Below are 13,717 nucleotides of genomic sequence, written 5' to 3'. Positions count from 1 at the left end.
AACAATATATCAATACTCAATATTAAAAATGTAATTCAAGTATATATTCAATAGTTTCTAAGCAACAATATATTAACATTCATTCAAAATTCAATTTCAAGTACATTGTAAATGGGTCTAGTTTATAAGCACTCATTAAAAATTCATTTAACAAATAATTAAACTAGTGCACTAATAGTATATCAATAACCATTATATAATATTGTTATATTATTGTATATACTATTATGTCAACGTTATTAACTCAAAAATCCTTTCAATGTAACATTATTATCGGTGCAACAATTGGTATATAAGCATTTTTTATATAATTGTTGAAGTATGTCAACAGTTTATATCAACACCCATTTAAAACTAATATTGATGTATCAATTGTTTATCAACATGCATTTAGAATGGTTACCAAACAAGACAAATTGAATTATTATAAGTTAATAATAACTTATAAGATTATTACCATGTACTCTAAAATAAATAAATAAAAATTTAAATTAAGTTCACAAATTATAACAAACGCACAAATATACTTTGTGAACAATAACAATGGTATATAAATGGTAAATTTGGTAAATCAATATAGCTTATATATTTTATAACGGTTGCATTAGTTCATTGATATATAAAATATATGAGAATATATTTAAAAGAATTATAACATTTGTTTTTTAAAAAATTTACAACTAGTTTGTTAAAACTAAGGTGTATTACTATTTTAAAATATAACAACACAAACTAAAATATTTTTATATATTTTATAAATATTTTAAATAATTTTGCCATTTATTAGGATTAATTTTAGATTATGGTTACGGTCATTTCTTCAACTTGGATATTATTCAAAAGGAAACTAATGTATAGAGTTCAAAAGCACCTATTAAAAGGATGTGCTTAGGAATACTTTACATATCTTGAAGTTCTAACTTGGCTTATATTCACTACTTTAGTCTAAATATTTTACGTTCAGAAATCAAATGAATGTATGTGTATATATATATACACATAAACAGTCGAAAAGTTATTAGATGGTATGAGTGAAACATTGATTAGGAACTGCAATCAGCTTTACGGCCAAAAAGAAAAACAAAGTGGAGTAAAGTAAAAGTTGCGAAGATATATATATGGAGAGAAAAAGCAAACCCTAAAAAGAAGAACTGTAAAAGGACAGAAAATATATTTAATTATGTGTGCATATCAACTTATCGATTCTAGTTGTTCCCTAAAATTATGAAAAACCTGCTTTCAAAATCGTTTATTCTCTAGTTGTTGAAGAAAAGCACATATTCTTATATGTATGTTGGGAAAAAGCATGAGTTTCTTTTCTTTTCTTTTTCTTTTTAGATATTTATAATTTTTTTAGCATTTTGAGGAGGTGAGCCAAAATTTGTAGAAGTGATATTCTAGACCCATTACTCAATTAAAATCAATCTCAACACAACATATATATATATATATATATATATATATATATATATATGTCAAACAACTATCTTTGAATTAACTAAAACTGATTTTTATCGATGAAAGAAGTTGTTTTGACAGTAAAATAATGGATATCTCAAACATAAGTTTTAATATTTTTTTATACTTAAAGAGTTAAGAAGAAATCACTCTAAATGTTGTTTCAAATTCTAGAATTACTACACCAAATGGGGTAGCTAAGAAGTTAAATTAAAATTTCACACGTGTAATTATACATTAATTAGCAAATTAACTCGATAATCAAGCTTGATGAACATACTTGTTTAAATAAACCACCAGCTAGGGGTCCAGGGGTCCCAGCTGCCTATTTTGCTTTTGAGATTTTGTAGCTTTTAGTTTTTTTCTTTTAAAACTTGGGCTTTGATTTAATTTGTATCTAAGAAAGAAAGGAGGAGAGATAATGGGTTCCCGTTTCTGCTTGTTCTTGATAATTCTCAGCTTAGTTATGGCTCTCTCTTCCGTTGGTTACTCGGCCCCGACGGAAGCCACATCCGAGCAACAAGCAAATTCCACCTCCGGCCTCCACGACCCAGATGCCAAAGTAACATCACCTTCAAAAACATTGAAGAACCCTGGTTTGGGATACGTTACTCTTTTAAGACATGTAAGTATTGAAATATATCTATATATATATATATATAAACCATTCATTAATATAAACATATTTAAGTTTCACTTATGTTTGTATGTGTTGGTTAAATTGTCTAATCATAATCGATGACAGACAATTTTTTTTCTTTTTCTTTTTATAAAAAATATTTCAAACATTTCTTGGATTTATTTTGTTCTGATAATGTTTAACTCTTGTGGACTGCACTGCACTCACCTTTTTTCTCTAACCCAGTAGCCTAATATTACGTGTCATGTGACAAACTTGTCGTTTAAAATCTAATATTAGATATAAAAAGAACTTGGATTCTATAGCACTTAAAATTGGTCCCAACCATTTTTTAACTGTTATTTTCTGTTATTGAATCGCACACATAGAGTAAAATATCAATAGCACTTTTAATGACAATATGCTATGGACAACAAAAGAAAGGCACAAAATAAGAAAATAGAAGCATACATTAAAAAAGATGACAGATTTTTTTTCTTTCTAAAACAGAAACTGAACCAAAAAGGTTCATATACGTTCAAAAATACAAAAGTTAGCATTTTTATGCCAAAATTTTCTAAGCATTTATGACATTATTGTATCATGAAAAATCATTTTTTAAACTTTGAATGATAGTTGAGTGCAACATCATAATTAAATATTAAATAAGAAAACTATATTTTTTTGAAATGATGTAAAAAAAATTATTACATGATATTCTGACAACTTAGTTATAGGTACAAACATAAGTAAAAAAAACAAATTTTATGGCATGAATAGGTTGAACTTGAAAAAAGATTGGTAATGCTAAGTACTATTTAAATTATATGTATGTATGCAGTTTTGTTCGTAACCACAAAGAAGTAATTTACTATATATGAAAATAGGAAAAAAAAGAAAAAAAGAAAAACCAATTATGATAGAAGGTTGCTATTGGATATGACAGGTTCATGGGATTCTGAATATAATAGGATGGGGAACTTTGATACCCATAGGGATTATAATTGGTAGATACTTCAGACATGAATTCCCAATCCGGTGCGACCAATGGTATTCCATTCATGCTGTGTGCCAAACTTGTGGCTACATTATGGGCACCGTGGGATGGGCATTTGGAGTCTCCGTCCTTCACTCTTCTTCAAAACGCTCTTACCTTCCCTTCTTAGTTCTCGGCATTTTCATAATCCTCCTTACTACCATTCAAGTGAGTGTTATAATTATATTATCCCCCTATAAAACTAATTGTGACTGTAAAAATATTAATTATTTGTTACAATTATGTTTTAGATCATGCTTGCTATATGTGTGCAATCGAAGAAGGAGAGCGGGGAGAGGCGGCGGTGTTGGGAAAAACACCATCATGTAATGGGATATGTGATAATGGCATTGATAATAGGTGTTATATTCGAAGGAATCAATGCGCAGCGTCATCCAAAGAAGTGGCGATGGTGTTACGTGGGAATACTTTCAGGTCTTGCAATTGTGGGTGCGGCTTTGGAGGTCCATAGATGCTATAAGCTTAAACTCTTTAAACAGGCAATGAAATTAAATGCTAATATGTATTCTCCCTCTACTTGATTCTGATTTTTCTCTCTCATTTCTCATCTCTCTCCACCACAATCTTCCATTTCTCTTCTCTCTAAACCAATAATCCATTTTTAATCTCTTCCCCGGCTCTGTCTTGGATGTAATTAGTTAGTGTACGTTTCATTTAAGATTTATTTGGATGAACATTTTAAATATTTAAAAATACATTTTTTTTTTCTATTTCTACACACTTAATTGAACGTTATATAAAAAGTTGATGTAAACATGTTCTTTTTTAATAATATTGAAAATTCCTTTTAATTTTAACGTTTTTTAACTTTTGAAATAGAAACATAAAAGATACATTTCAGCTCTAGTTAATTAAAACAAAAAATTAAAAGACATTTTAAAAATAAAATAAAAATGGAATATAATGTGACAATATATGCTTGAATAGTTAAATGAACAAAATATGATGTGACAAAATATGCTTAAATAATTAAATGAAATAAATTATGATGAACATTTAAATTGATTTGGAGATAGCACACCATAGTAAGCTTAAAATGTAACATTTTTTTAAATTAGAGGTTGTAAATACTACTTTTATTTATTTGTAATTGGACGACAAATTGAAAAACAATAATATAAACTTAAAATTTTCTTGATACAATTTGAAGTATTTTTCTATATTTATTCGGTTAAATTGAAATTCATGAACTTTAGATTTCATTTGAATTTTTTTCTATCAAAAGTTAAACTAATGTTCATTCACGTCAAAGATTCTAGGTTGGAAAAGGAGGGGTAAAATTACAATTTTGAAGTATTATGAGAGAGTAGCGATGAGATTGGAAGGGGGAATCTTTACGACGACGTCGTTCATTGGGTTGCCTTCTTGAACCTCGAGTGCGTAACTCGAACGTCGAGAGTCCATCCCGTTTCTGTTTTGTACTCTCACAGTTGAACAATCTGGAGGGGGAGCAGGAAGATTCTTGTACGGACATGGCATCCTCAGCTGCTATAGAAGGCGCCACCCCCGCATCCGCGGCGCTCAATTCTGTGCTTCAGCGCGTTCAGCTAGCCGCCGAACGCTCCGGTCGTGTACCTCAGCAGATTCGAGTCGTAGCTGTTAGCAAAACCAAGCCGGTTCCCGTCATTCGTCAAGTCTACGATGCTGGCCATCGGTACTTTGGCGAGAATTACGTTCAGGAACTCGTTGAGAAAGCTCCTCAGGTTTTTTTTGTCTTTTCTTGTTCACTTTCCGACGGATTCCATATTTAGCTATCGAGTTGAAATCTTTCAATTGTATGAGAATTCGTTGCCGATGATTTGGTCTGGACCTACTTGACTTTGACGATTATTTGAAATTGCAGCTTCCGGAGGACATTGAATGGCATTTCATCGGAAATTTGCAAAGCAACAAAGTGAAACCACTCCTGTGTATGATCAAATTCTTCTTCTCAATAATATGCTCACGTCATTTAAAGTTTGCACATGCTACAAATCTACAATTTAGCTTACTCTGTAATCTCACAAGAATATTGCCCTGTGCTCATATCAGTATAGCAGAGCAGCAATTCTAGATATGGAGACCTCTCTACCCTCAACTAAAGCTATCTAGATAGATGACAGCCTAATTGAACTAAGCAACTGAATGAAACCAGTTAACTAACACAGAAAAAATAATGCTGGGCTGGACAAATGGCGCCGGTAGCTCGAATAAGGTTGCAAATGTATAATTGCAATTTCTAATCGACTAAAAAGGTCCTGGTTAAGAACATGGAACTATGGGAGTTATTGAAGACATCCTTTAATTGCAATTTACAATAAAATACATGGACGGTTGCGAAGCCAAAGCCACTTATCTTGATGAGAACTAGACAAGTATTTATATAGCAAATACATGATGTAAATCCATTCTGGGCTTCCATGTCATTTAGGTTTATTTTATCGTCAAGATTCATTGGGGAAATGAACATTGCAAAATATCAAGGAGATTACTGTTGAATATAACATGGAGACGAGGTTATGATTTTTCACATTGAAGCCTTTAGCTAATTCCAAATCAAGGCATTTAGAGAGAATTGTGCTAAGACAGTCCGCTACCAGAGTCATAAGTAAAGTTGTCAGTGGATTGCTTGTCTAATACTCCCAGAGGCTGATATTTTTCTCCTTGGCTTTCCATTCTCAATCAAATTTTGAGAGGCTTCATGTCATGCTTTTTTAAGAGTTACGATTCTATTGGTTTGTTTTCTTTCCTATTACGTTCTATATCTCTGCTATTCTCCACATATCTCCAGTAGGGCATTCAGAATCTCATTATAAGAAAAACATTTCCTGCTATAATTGACCCCAGAAAATTAATAAAGTTTGTGTTTTCATCCCCTTACTAAAGCTATTAAGACCTGAACTTTTGGCTCCAAAAACTCACGTTTAAGAGGGTATCATGGAGCTGATTCTTAAGGAAGCTTCCAAAAATTTTCCTTTCTGGAAGAGATGAAAGGAGTCTTCCAAGTTATCTAAAGATTTAATCTCCGGCGATGATGCTGAAATTGCTGACTCTTCTTCATCGTTTATCATGAAATCTCTCGTGGATGATTTGGTGAGCTCCATTGAACCTCCTGCGAGGGATTTATATTCTGCGATTTTGCTGGATCATTGCCCAAAGAAAATAAAAAAATTTCTTTCGGAGCTTGGCCTTGGTGCTATTAATACTGGATCATCTCCAGTGTCGTATGCTCTATATGTCTATCTCTCCTCATGGTGTATTATGTGTCAGAAGCATGTTGAAACCCCTACTCATCTTTTTGTGCACTGTTCCTTTGCTTCCTGTTTCTGACATATTATTATGGATGGTTTTGGCTGTCCTTCACCTACTCTACTGATATTTTTTATGGCCTTGCATTTCCTTCGGTGGGTCACCCATTTATGGGCACAAAGAAGACGGTTTGGTTGGCTATTTTCAAGTTGTCTTCAAGGCGTTATGGGGCAAGCATAACAAGCATCTCTTTAGAGACTGTTTCTCTTCGTTTCATTCTTTTACTTGATTTGGTTATGTCTGCAACTTTTTACTGGTGCAAAACTGGTCACCCTTTTAAGAATTTTAGTCTTTCTTTTCTAGTATTCAATTAGAAATCTTTTTCGTAATCAACTTTAGGTGCATGGAGTCTTCCCTTATTTCATTTATTCAGTGAAATGCTTCTTATCTAAAAAAAAAATATTCTGTCATCTCATCTAAGAAGCAGATTGTTTCAGACTTTTATTTGCTTCGTGTCATCTGCTTTTGTTCCTTTGTTTCTAACTGTTACTTTTGCAATAACCATACAGCTGGCGTTCCAAACCTTGCAGTTGTAGAGACTGTGGATGATGAAAAGGTACTCTTCTAGTCTTCTTATTAGTTATCTGAAATTCTTTGATTTGAAACTCATCTTCACATCAAAGTTAAGTTGGAAGTTCTTCTTTCCAATGTTTTAGCTCAATTATGTGTTGGTTATTTCTCTTTTCTTGGGTTCAGTTGAATTTGGTTTTTAGCATGCAGTTGAAGAACTGTCATTGAATGGTAATTGAACTGTGATTTATCTTTATGAACTGAAATAACTAACGTGGGGACCATTCTCAAGAAGTCCTGTATCTGTGTTTTTATTGATGATGATTTTCCATCAATTTTGGATTCAGGCCTGCCTTCTCTTGTCTTGTTGGATCATGCTTGATGCGATGCTTTCATTTTTATCGAAAAAAAATATTCAAACGATTAACTTTTCTATTTCATGCTATACACTATAACTTTCTGTTATATCTGTTTAAATCTTCTCTCAGATTGCTAACCGTTTGGATCGAATGGTTGAAAGTATTGGGAGGAAGCCTCTTAAGGTGTTTATACAAGTGAATACAAGTGGAGAAGAATGTATGTTATTATTGCGTGCAACTACTATAATTCATGTTTCTTAAATTGATGATCACCACTTCAATTGAGTTTAATGATATATTTTAAGAAACCTGATTTGCAAGATTATGGTGCAAATTGTTATAATTGTCCACACGAAGCATGCTCTAATTATTATTTTTTAAATACTTATCCATTGGTAAATAGATGTTGAACCCCCATACCACCTATCAGAATAGGGAACTCCTACCTGAAGCATTTGGGCAATGCAATACAGACAATTATGTTCCACAGTTTCCACATGCTATTTTTATTTCAAAATATATCATAAAGATACCTTCTCAACAGAGCGAACCTTTCTGTTTTTTCGAGAATTTTCCAGATCAGAATTTAGAATGGTAAAGCTTGTCTGGTCTTTTTTACTGTTAATCATATGGCTTTTCATCTGCTAGTAAAATTAGCATGATATCGAGACATTTTAAAAGATATTAGATTATTGATAAATCAGGGAACTTTGTTACGTTAGATTTTAACTTAAGCACAGAATGCCCTAATCCCTTGGATAATGCTTTCCTCTGTTGAAGTGCAGCAAAATCAGGCGTTGAGCCCTCGGGGTGTGTGGAGCTCGCCAAACATGTTAGTTTGAACTGCCCAAATCTTCAGTTTTCCGGGCTAATGACGATTGGAATGTTGGATTACACGTCCACACCAGAAAACTTCAAGGTGACGAAACCCTTCCCTCTAAACCCCAACCTCACCTTGCCCACCATTCCTCTGTTACGAGAAACTTGCCGAGTTTCATTTCCATCTTCTGCTCTTACTGATTGGTATAAATTGGTTGCAGTTATTGGCTAACTGTAGAACGGAAGTTTGCAAAGCACTCGAAATATCAGAAGAACAATGTGAGCTATCAATGGGAATGTCAGCAGACTTCGAACTAGCTGTAAGAATGATAACCTTTAGAATATAGTATCTGCTTAACGAAGCTTTGCTAAGCCCGAACAAACTCGGAAAATTGGTTGCTGCTCCTCAACCAAATAGGCCAGAGAACGATAGAATTTGTATAGGGTGATGGTTTATAGAACGATCATTAACTCATACTTCACATAATTTGCAGGTTGAAATGGGAAGCACAAATGTGAGGGTTGGATCAACAATATTTGGAGCGAGGGAATATCTCAAGAAAAACTGAATTTTGGAATACTAGAGATCTATGAGCTTCTCGTGGTAACTATTTTGATAATATGGTCTTTGTCTATTATTATATACTGATCTTTGAATAAAATATCATTAAAGAAAGCATCAAACTCCAGTAATTCACACCGAAATCTGAATTATTTTCTTTTACCTTTATTTGTGTATTAAAATATAACAAATATTTTAATTCTTGAAATTTCAAAAATACCATACAACGGTTTTCGTCAAAATTTTATTAGATAAGATTCATTCATTTTGTAGTATTTTTTTTAAAAAAAGTTGAATCAACTGATCAAAGTCAATTTGGTTATGCGATTTTTAAAAGGATGGATTCTCTAAAATTGTTTCTAGTAAATAAACAACAAAATGAATATCGTTTATTCTTTGGTAGACGCAATTGACCTCACCGATCTATTCAAAACTTGAGATCATCCAGCCTATTCCCTTGACTAAAATAATAATAATAAAAAAACTATATTCCGGACAAATCAAATTGTGACAACCTATAACTAAAAAATAATCCAAGCTATTTAAATATGCCTTTCTTCCAAATTAAGAAAAATGAAGGTATATGTCCTACAAGGGTTTGGACTGTTTATTGACATCAAACTTCACATAAAGCCACGGTTTAAGGAAATTACACTTGCACCCTCAATATGTAAGAAAATAATATATGTAAAAAGTTTCCTTCTAACAAAAACAAACTCAGCAAAGAATCCACAATCATAAAAGGAGCACGGGAGTTTACATTATCAGAATCAAAATCAAAAGTATTGTGACCGTATTTTTCCATATGAACAGAGTGACTTCCTTGAACGATCCATTTTTCATTTGAGGAACCAACTATGTTAAGTTAGAAGGGCACCGAGTATAGGGACCGTGGAATGTGATTGAATGAACAAAATAGATTTTCTTATGAACACCAAGAATATTCAACCTGCGGGCCTAAGGGACAACATTTATGGTTAAAAACTTTGTGGAATATTTTTATATTTTAACTAGGTAACTGAGAGATGAATAGTAGATAAATTTAGCTGGTATTTTTGTCTAATAATGCTGAGGCATCAAAGTGACTTACAACTCCCTCACTTAATAATCGCATAGCAGCTCCCTGAGAGAATTTTCTAGCAAATAGAAAACAAGGAACAAAAGTTGAGTTATTTCGACACCATTCAGTCCTGAATTCAGTCTCGTAGTAAACATGGTCAATTCCCTGTCAAAGTAATAAAATGTCAAACAACATAGTAAGACACTAGACAATGTATAAATTTAAAAAGGGAACCAGATCAACTCATTTATGCCATAGATTTGCCAATAGAGTCATTTAAATATGGTTGGTACTGGCATATAAAATAGACGCCGATCCTTATAGCGTCATTATAAGACAACAAGTCAAAACAAACAATGTGAAAAAGAGTATGGCTGCATTAAATAAAAGCTAACGCATTTAATGTCATAAGAAACCATGTTTATCCACCCGTTTAAATAAAAAAACACAATCACAAAATTAAAAACAAGAGAGAGAAATAACGCAAAGTAATAGCAACCTTTATTTCCTTGACCTGCCGAGGTCCAGCATTAGCATAGGTAAATGTGATAGGATGCCATCCCTTATTCTCCATTTTAGTGGTTGACTGATTCCATAGAGTGTAAGTTACTGTTCTTCGTTCAAGTTCACCCTCAAGTTCATTTAACTATAGAGTAAACACAAGAAAAACGATGTTATAATGTCCGTGAAACTCAACAATCCCAGGCAACAATTTTACAGTCCGTGAAACTCAGAGAGAGAGAGATATGTACTCACAGCAAGCAGTGTCTGGACATAGTGTTCATCTGGAATACAGTTGTGCTGCTTTTGAAGTTTCTACAATCGGAATTTTTGGCCAGGTTATAGTTACATTTTTTATCAACGAAAATTGATTTATAGTATGGAAGAGTTGATAGTGATAGCAGTACCATACAGAACAATAGTAGATAATATCCAAAATAATGAATTTCTTCATATACTCAAAGAATCACTTACAGTGTTCATAATTCCTTTGCTTTCATCCACAGGCGGCCTTCGCTGTAGATTAGAAAATGTATAAATTTTATAAACAATACCAAAAAGAGTGAAAATGCTTCTTTGTTAAAATCTTAAGAATGTGGGGAAGGAGATTCCAGTGCATGCCATTCAATTTGAAGATGATAGATTCGGGGAGGACATGACTAATATATTGTGTTTATTTGTAATGTATGTCAGTGTATGTATGAATGATTGTATCTTCACACAGAATAAATAACTTCAGTTGTATCGTAGTTGATAAATAAAGGAATTTTCTGCAAAGCACATACCTTGCAGAATAATCCAAAGATTGGGAATATGATATCATCATCCACAACAACTTCTGCATGACTACGAATCAAACTGATCCACTGCAATTTAACCATAGAACAAGATAATTCCACTCATCATGGTTGTTTAGAATTCAACTAATAGTCATCTACACGGGCACTCTATTGTCCGGTACATCTTAACTATTTTATCAAGCAATAAAGAGATCATACTTACGTCATTTGAGTACTTTAAAGAACATGACAGCTAAAAATGGAAATATTAACTACTGAAAGACAAAATATGGATACAAAACCTATGGCTCATAGTTGAATCTGGATAACCATGCAAAAAAACCAAAAAATAGACAACAAAACGTCCAAGCAAAAACTAGTGTGAATTGATGGATGACCTGGGAACCTTTCCTCCATTTGCTCTTAGGTATAGCAGGTGACATTTTTGGATTATAGCGACCCTCCTTTGCATCAAGAAAACTACAAGAATAAAAATATCAAACAGTTTAGGTAGGCATATAAAGAAATTTCACTCTGAAAACTAAAATTAGGCACATATCAAAATTTTAGCAGCAAATGATCAACAAAGAATCAGTCCTTGGCACCTCAAAGTCAAGGCCCTCCGTCTACCTGTCCACGAAACTCTTTGGAGAAGCCATGAGATAGCTGTATATATAGCTAAAGTTGTATAGTGGAACGCAACTGCAGCATAGAAGACAAATCTTAAGGGAAGTTGTGAAACACCTCAACTTCATAGAATAAATTGTTCAGAGAGCAGCGGAAAGTGGCAGTGGTGATCATAAAACACCTGTCTGAGAGAAGAATAAATCTCTGGTTTGCTGGATCTTCAAGAGCTGCTTCAAGTAATAACCTCTCTGCAGCAATCATACTCGACTTTCCCCAGGCCACCTACAATATAACACACTTTAATGCACTCAATTTCCAAAACTCAAAACTTGGAAAAACTTTTAGAAATGTTAAGGGAAGAAAAAAAACTGAGCACCAGTGTAGTGAATTGAATTTGAATAAAGGAAAAGATCACATGCCTCAACGTGATTTCCTCCTACTACTTAAAAACAGAAAGTAAATCATAATTTCATCATAACTATGGTAATTGGTACCTACCTATAGAGAACAAAACTCCTAGTGCCCTAGGGACATTGTCATCCTTTGACTAGCAAGGGTGAGGAATTTACAGAGGTTCTCTCACCTCGATTAAGGTTAGAATTGTTTGATCACTGAATCTACCACTCATTAGGGAATAGCCTACTGCCTATATGCTCTTCAGTTTAATACAAAGGGAACACCACACTTTGAGATGACCTCATGTCTGTCAAGCCTCTGGAGTTAAGTTTCTTATGATTTTCCAAGCATGCACACCTATCATTCAAGGCCCAGTGCGCTCATCCTATTTACTCTTCAGGGATGAGGACCTTCTTGTTAGACTTATAACTTCTTGATGTGCTAAGTTACATAGAACTGTTGTCAATTGAGACGCTCAAATAACAATATGCTATATTTGCAGACAGCCAAGTTAATCTATCCATCGAAATAACATCAGCAACCCAGGAGAGTATAGATAAAGCAAATTATAAGCTGCCCATTCAAAGCACAACCCAGCTAGGCTAAACTTGTATAGAAGATCATATTAGTCAATGAGTTCGTCCTTCATGGAGCTCCACACACACACAAACAGGTAAGGAGCGAATGATCCATTATTCTCCAGTTTGAAGGTAAAGCATAAACGGATGGCGGATGCTATGGAAAAACAATACCAAAAAAAAAAAAAAAAAAAAACCGTTTATATCAGAACACGCATCATGTTACCTGTATGCTATTCTCCAATTGCCGTCCAAAAAAGAAATGCGACCTTGTAGTCGATTCATCGAAAACAAATCCAGGTGCGGAATGAATATAAATCGAGAAGTTCGCAACGTCGCCATTCTGGAATTAAAAAATATATATATACAAATTATTTTTCGCAATCACAGATAATGCCTAATCGAAGAAACTTTTGCGAGAGAGGAAACTCATAAAAACCTCGAAAAAGCTTCCCCAAAGGAAATCAAGAGGAAGGTTCCGACGAGTGAGAAACAAGAAAGCGATCTTAGGGCGTCCTAAAAATGAATCAGAAGGAGGACGCAATCGACGAGATAATGAAGCAGAGGCGAGGTCGGTTGTAGAAGGTGAGGAATGAAGGCTAACAAGAGCGAAAATGCAAAGAGCAAGAGAGAAGGTAACGAGAAGCTTCCAGCTGAACCAGAACAGGCTGCGGGGTGGTGTTAGAAGAGCTTTCTTCTTCATTGTTGTTCTTCCTGGAAATGACGCAGAGAAGAAGATTCATGCAGTGAGCCGGAGAAAGGATAGAGGAAAACAAAGGAGAGAGAGAAAACGGAATACATGGAAGAGGTGGCGATGTCGCCGGTGAGAGAATTAATAAACGAAAACGCATCAGAGAAAGGGATGACGGAAGCGAAATGTAAACGAACTTTGGAAGACTTTCTCGGGAACTCCATGAACAGAACGAGCAACAACAGTAATACGTCGTCGTACGGTTGAGTTTGTTAAATGGGCTATCCTATGTGGGCTACCATTAGGTCGTCCCACTCCCAACATAGGTCGACCCCTCCCGGGCCCTTTCCGTTCCGGTCAAAATAATCACAAACAAAAATTACCTTTTAGTTTAAAAACCCAACCTTAATTAT

At 33.9% G+C, this 13,717-nt stretch overlaps 3 protein-coding genes across 7 annotated transcripts; 2 read left to right on the top strand and 1 right to left on the bottom strand.

Annotated features, from left to right (window-relative positions):
* The first annotated feature begins 1,652 nt into the window (after positions 1-1,652).
* Positions 1,653-4,515, top strand: LOC105435948 (cytochrome b561 and DOMON domain-containing protein At4g17280). 2 transcript variants are annotated; one of them, XM_031887493.1, is made up of 4 exons: positions 1,653-2,083; positions 3,024-3,281; positions 3,365-3,577; positions 4,394-4,515. In XM_031887493.1, the coding sequence occupies exons 1-4, from the start codon at positions 1,880-1,882 to the stop codon at positions 4,424-4,426; spliced, it is 708 nt and encodes a 235-aa protein (XP_031743353.1). In that variant the 5' UTR covers positions 1,653-1,879; the 3' UTR covers positions 4,427-4,515. The 2 variants fall into 2 exon arrangements, with proteins under 2 accessions (XP_031743353.1, XP_011658132.2); XM_011659830.2 differs by lacking the exon at positions 4,394-4,515 and having other exon boundaries at positions 1,672-2,083; positions 3,365-3,925.
* On the top strand, positions 4,451-12,819 carry LOC101211065 (pyridoxal phosphate homeostasis protein). Of its 3 annotated transcripts, none has more exons than XM_031887495.1 (8): positions 4,451-4,837; positions 4,978-5,044; positions 6,932-6,978; positions 7,421-7,508; positions 8,077-8,210; positions 8,332-8,430; positions 8,605-8,714; positions 12,538-12,819. In XM_031887495.1, the coding sequence occupies exons 1-7, from the start codon at positions 4,607-4,609 to the stop codon at positions 8,677-8,679; spliced, it is 741 nt and encodes a 246-aa protein (XP_031743355.1). In that variant the 5' UTR covers positions 4,451-4,606; the 3' UTR covers positions 8,680-8,714; positions 12,538-12,819. The 3 variants fall into 3 exon arrangements, with proteins under 3 accessions (XP_031743355.1, XP_031743356.1, XP_011658131.1); XM_031887496.1 differs by lacking the exon at positions 12,538-12,819 and adding an exon at positions 10,438-10,702; XM_011659829.2 differs by lacking the exon at positions 12,538-12,819 and having other exon boundaries at positions 8,605-8,834.
* LOC101222689 (glycosyltransferase BC10) lies at positions 9,257-13,547 on the bottom strand. Of its 2 annotated transcripts, XM_011659828.2 has the most exons (11): positions 13,413-13,547; positions 13,053-13,327; positions 12,840-12,956; positions 11,821-11,921; positions 11,643-11,714; positions 11,411-11,492; positions 11,019-11,099; positions 10,708-10,749; positions 10,489-10,548; positions 10,232-10,378; positions 9,257-9,897 (listed from the first exon to the last, which is right to left on the bottom strand). In XM_011659828.2, exons 2-11 carry the CDS (start codon positions 13,314-13,316, stop codon positions 9,715-9,717), a joined length of 1,149 nt encoding a protein of 382 aa, XP_011658130.1. In that variant the 5' UTR covers positions 13,317-13,327; positions 13,413-13,547; the 3' UTR covers positions 9,257-9,714. The 2 variants fall into 2 exon arrangements, with proteins under 2 accessions (XP_011658130.1, XP_004134777.1); XM_004134729.3 differs by having other exon boundaries at positions 13,053-13,545.
* Between the last annotated feature and the right edge of the window lie 170 nt (positions 13,548-13,717).

This window comes from Cucumis sativus, chromosome 6 (genome assembly GCF_000004075.3).
Source record: "Cucumis sativus cultivar 9930 chromosome 6, Cucumber_9930_V3, whole genome shotgun sequence".
NCBI classification, from domain to species: Eukaryota; Viridiplantae; Streptophyta; class Magnoliopsida; order Cucurbitales; family Cucurbitaceae; genus Cucumis; species Cucumis sativus.
Note: the sequence above shows the minus strand (reverse complement) of the source record. Positions and strands in the feature narration are given on the sequence as shown.

Excerpts from the sequence above, each read along its gene's own strand:
- LOC105435948 (XM_011659830.2), top strand. The coding sequence starts at position 1,880 with ATGGGTTCCCGTTTCTGCTTGTTCTTGATAATTCTCAGCTTAGTTATG. Across the intron at positions 2,084-3,023 it reads ACGTTACTCTTTTAAGACAT|GTTCATGGGATTCTGAATAT; the intron begins GTAAGTATTGAA and ends TGGATATGACAG. Across the intron at positions 3,282-3,364 it reads TCCTCCTTACTACCATTCAA|ATCATGCTTGCTATATGTGT; the intron begins GTGAGTGTTATA and ends ATTATGTTTTAG.
- LOC101211065 (XM_031887495.1), top strand. The coding sequence starts at position 4,607 with ATGGCATCCTCAGCTGCTATAGAAGGCGCCACCCCCGCATCCGCGGCG. Across the intron at positions 6,979-7,420 it reads AGACTGTGGATGATGAAAAG|ATTGCTAACCGTTTGGATCG; the intron begins GTACTCTTCTAG and ends ATCTTCTCTCAG. Across the intron at positions 7,509-8,076 it reads GAATACAAGTGGAGAAGAAT|CAAAATCAGGCGTTGAGCCC; the intron begins GTATGTTATTAT and ends GTTGAAGTGCAG.
- LOC101222689 (XM_011659828.2), bottom strand. The coding sequence starts at position 13,316 with ATGAAGAAGAAAGCTCTTCTAACACCACCCCGCAGCCTGTTCTGGTTC. Across the intron at positions 10,750-11,018 it reads TCTTTGGATTATTCTGCAAG|CGAAGGCCGCCTGTGGATGA; the intron begins GTATGTGCTTTG and ends TCTAATCTACAG. Across the intron at positions 10,549-10,707 it reads GCAAAGGAATTATGAACACT|AAACTTCAAAAGCAGCACAA; the intron begins GTAAGTGATTCT and ends TTCCGATTGTAG.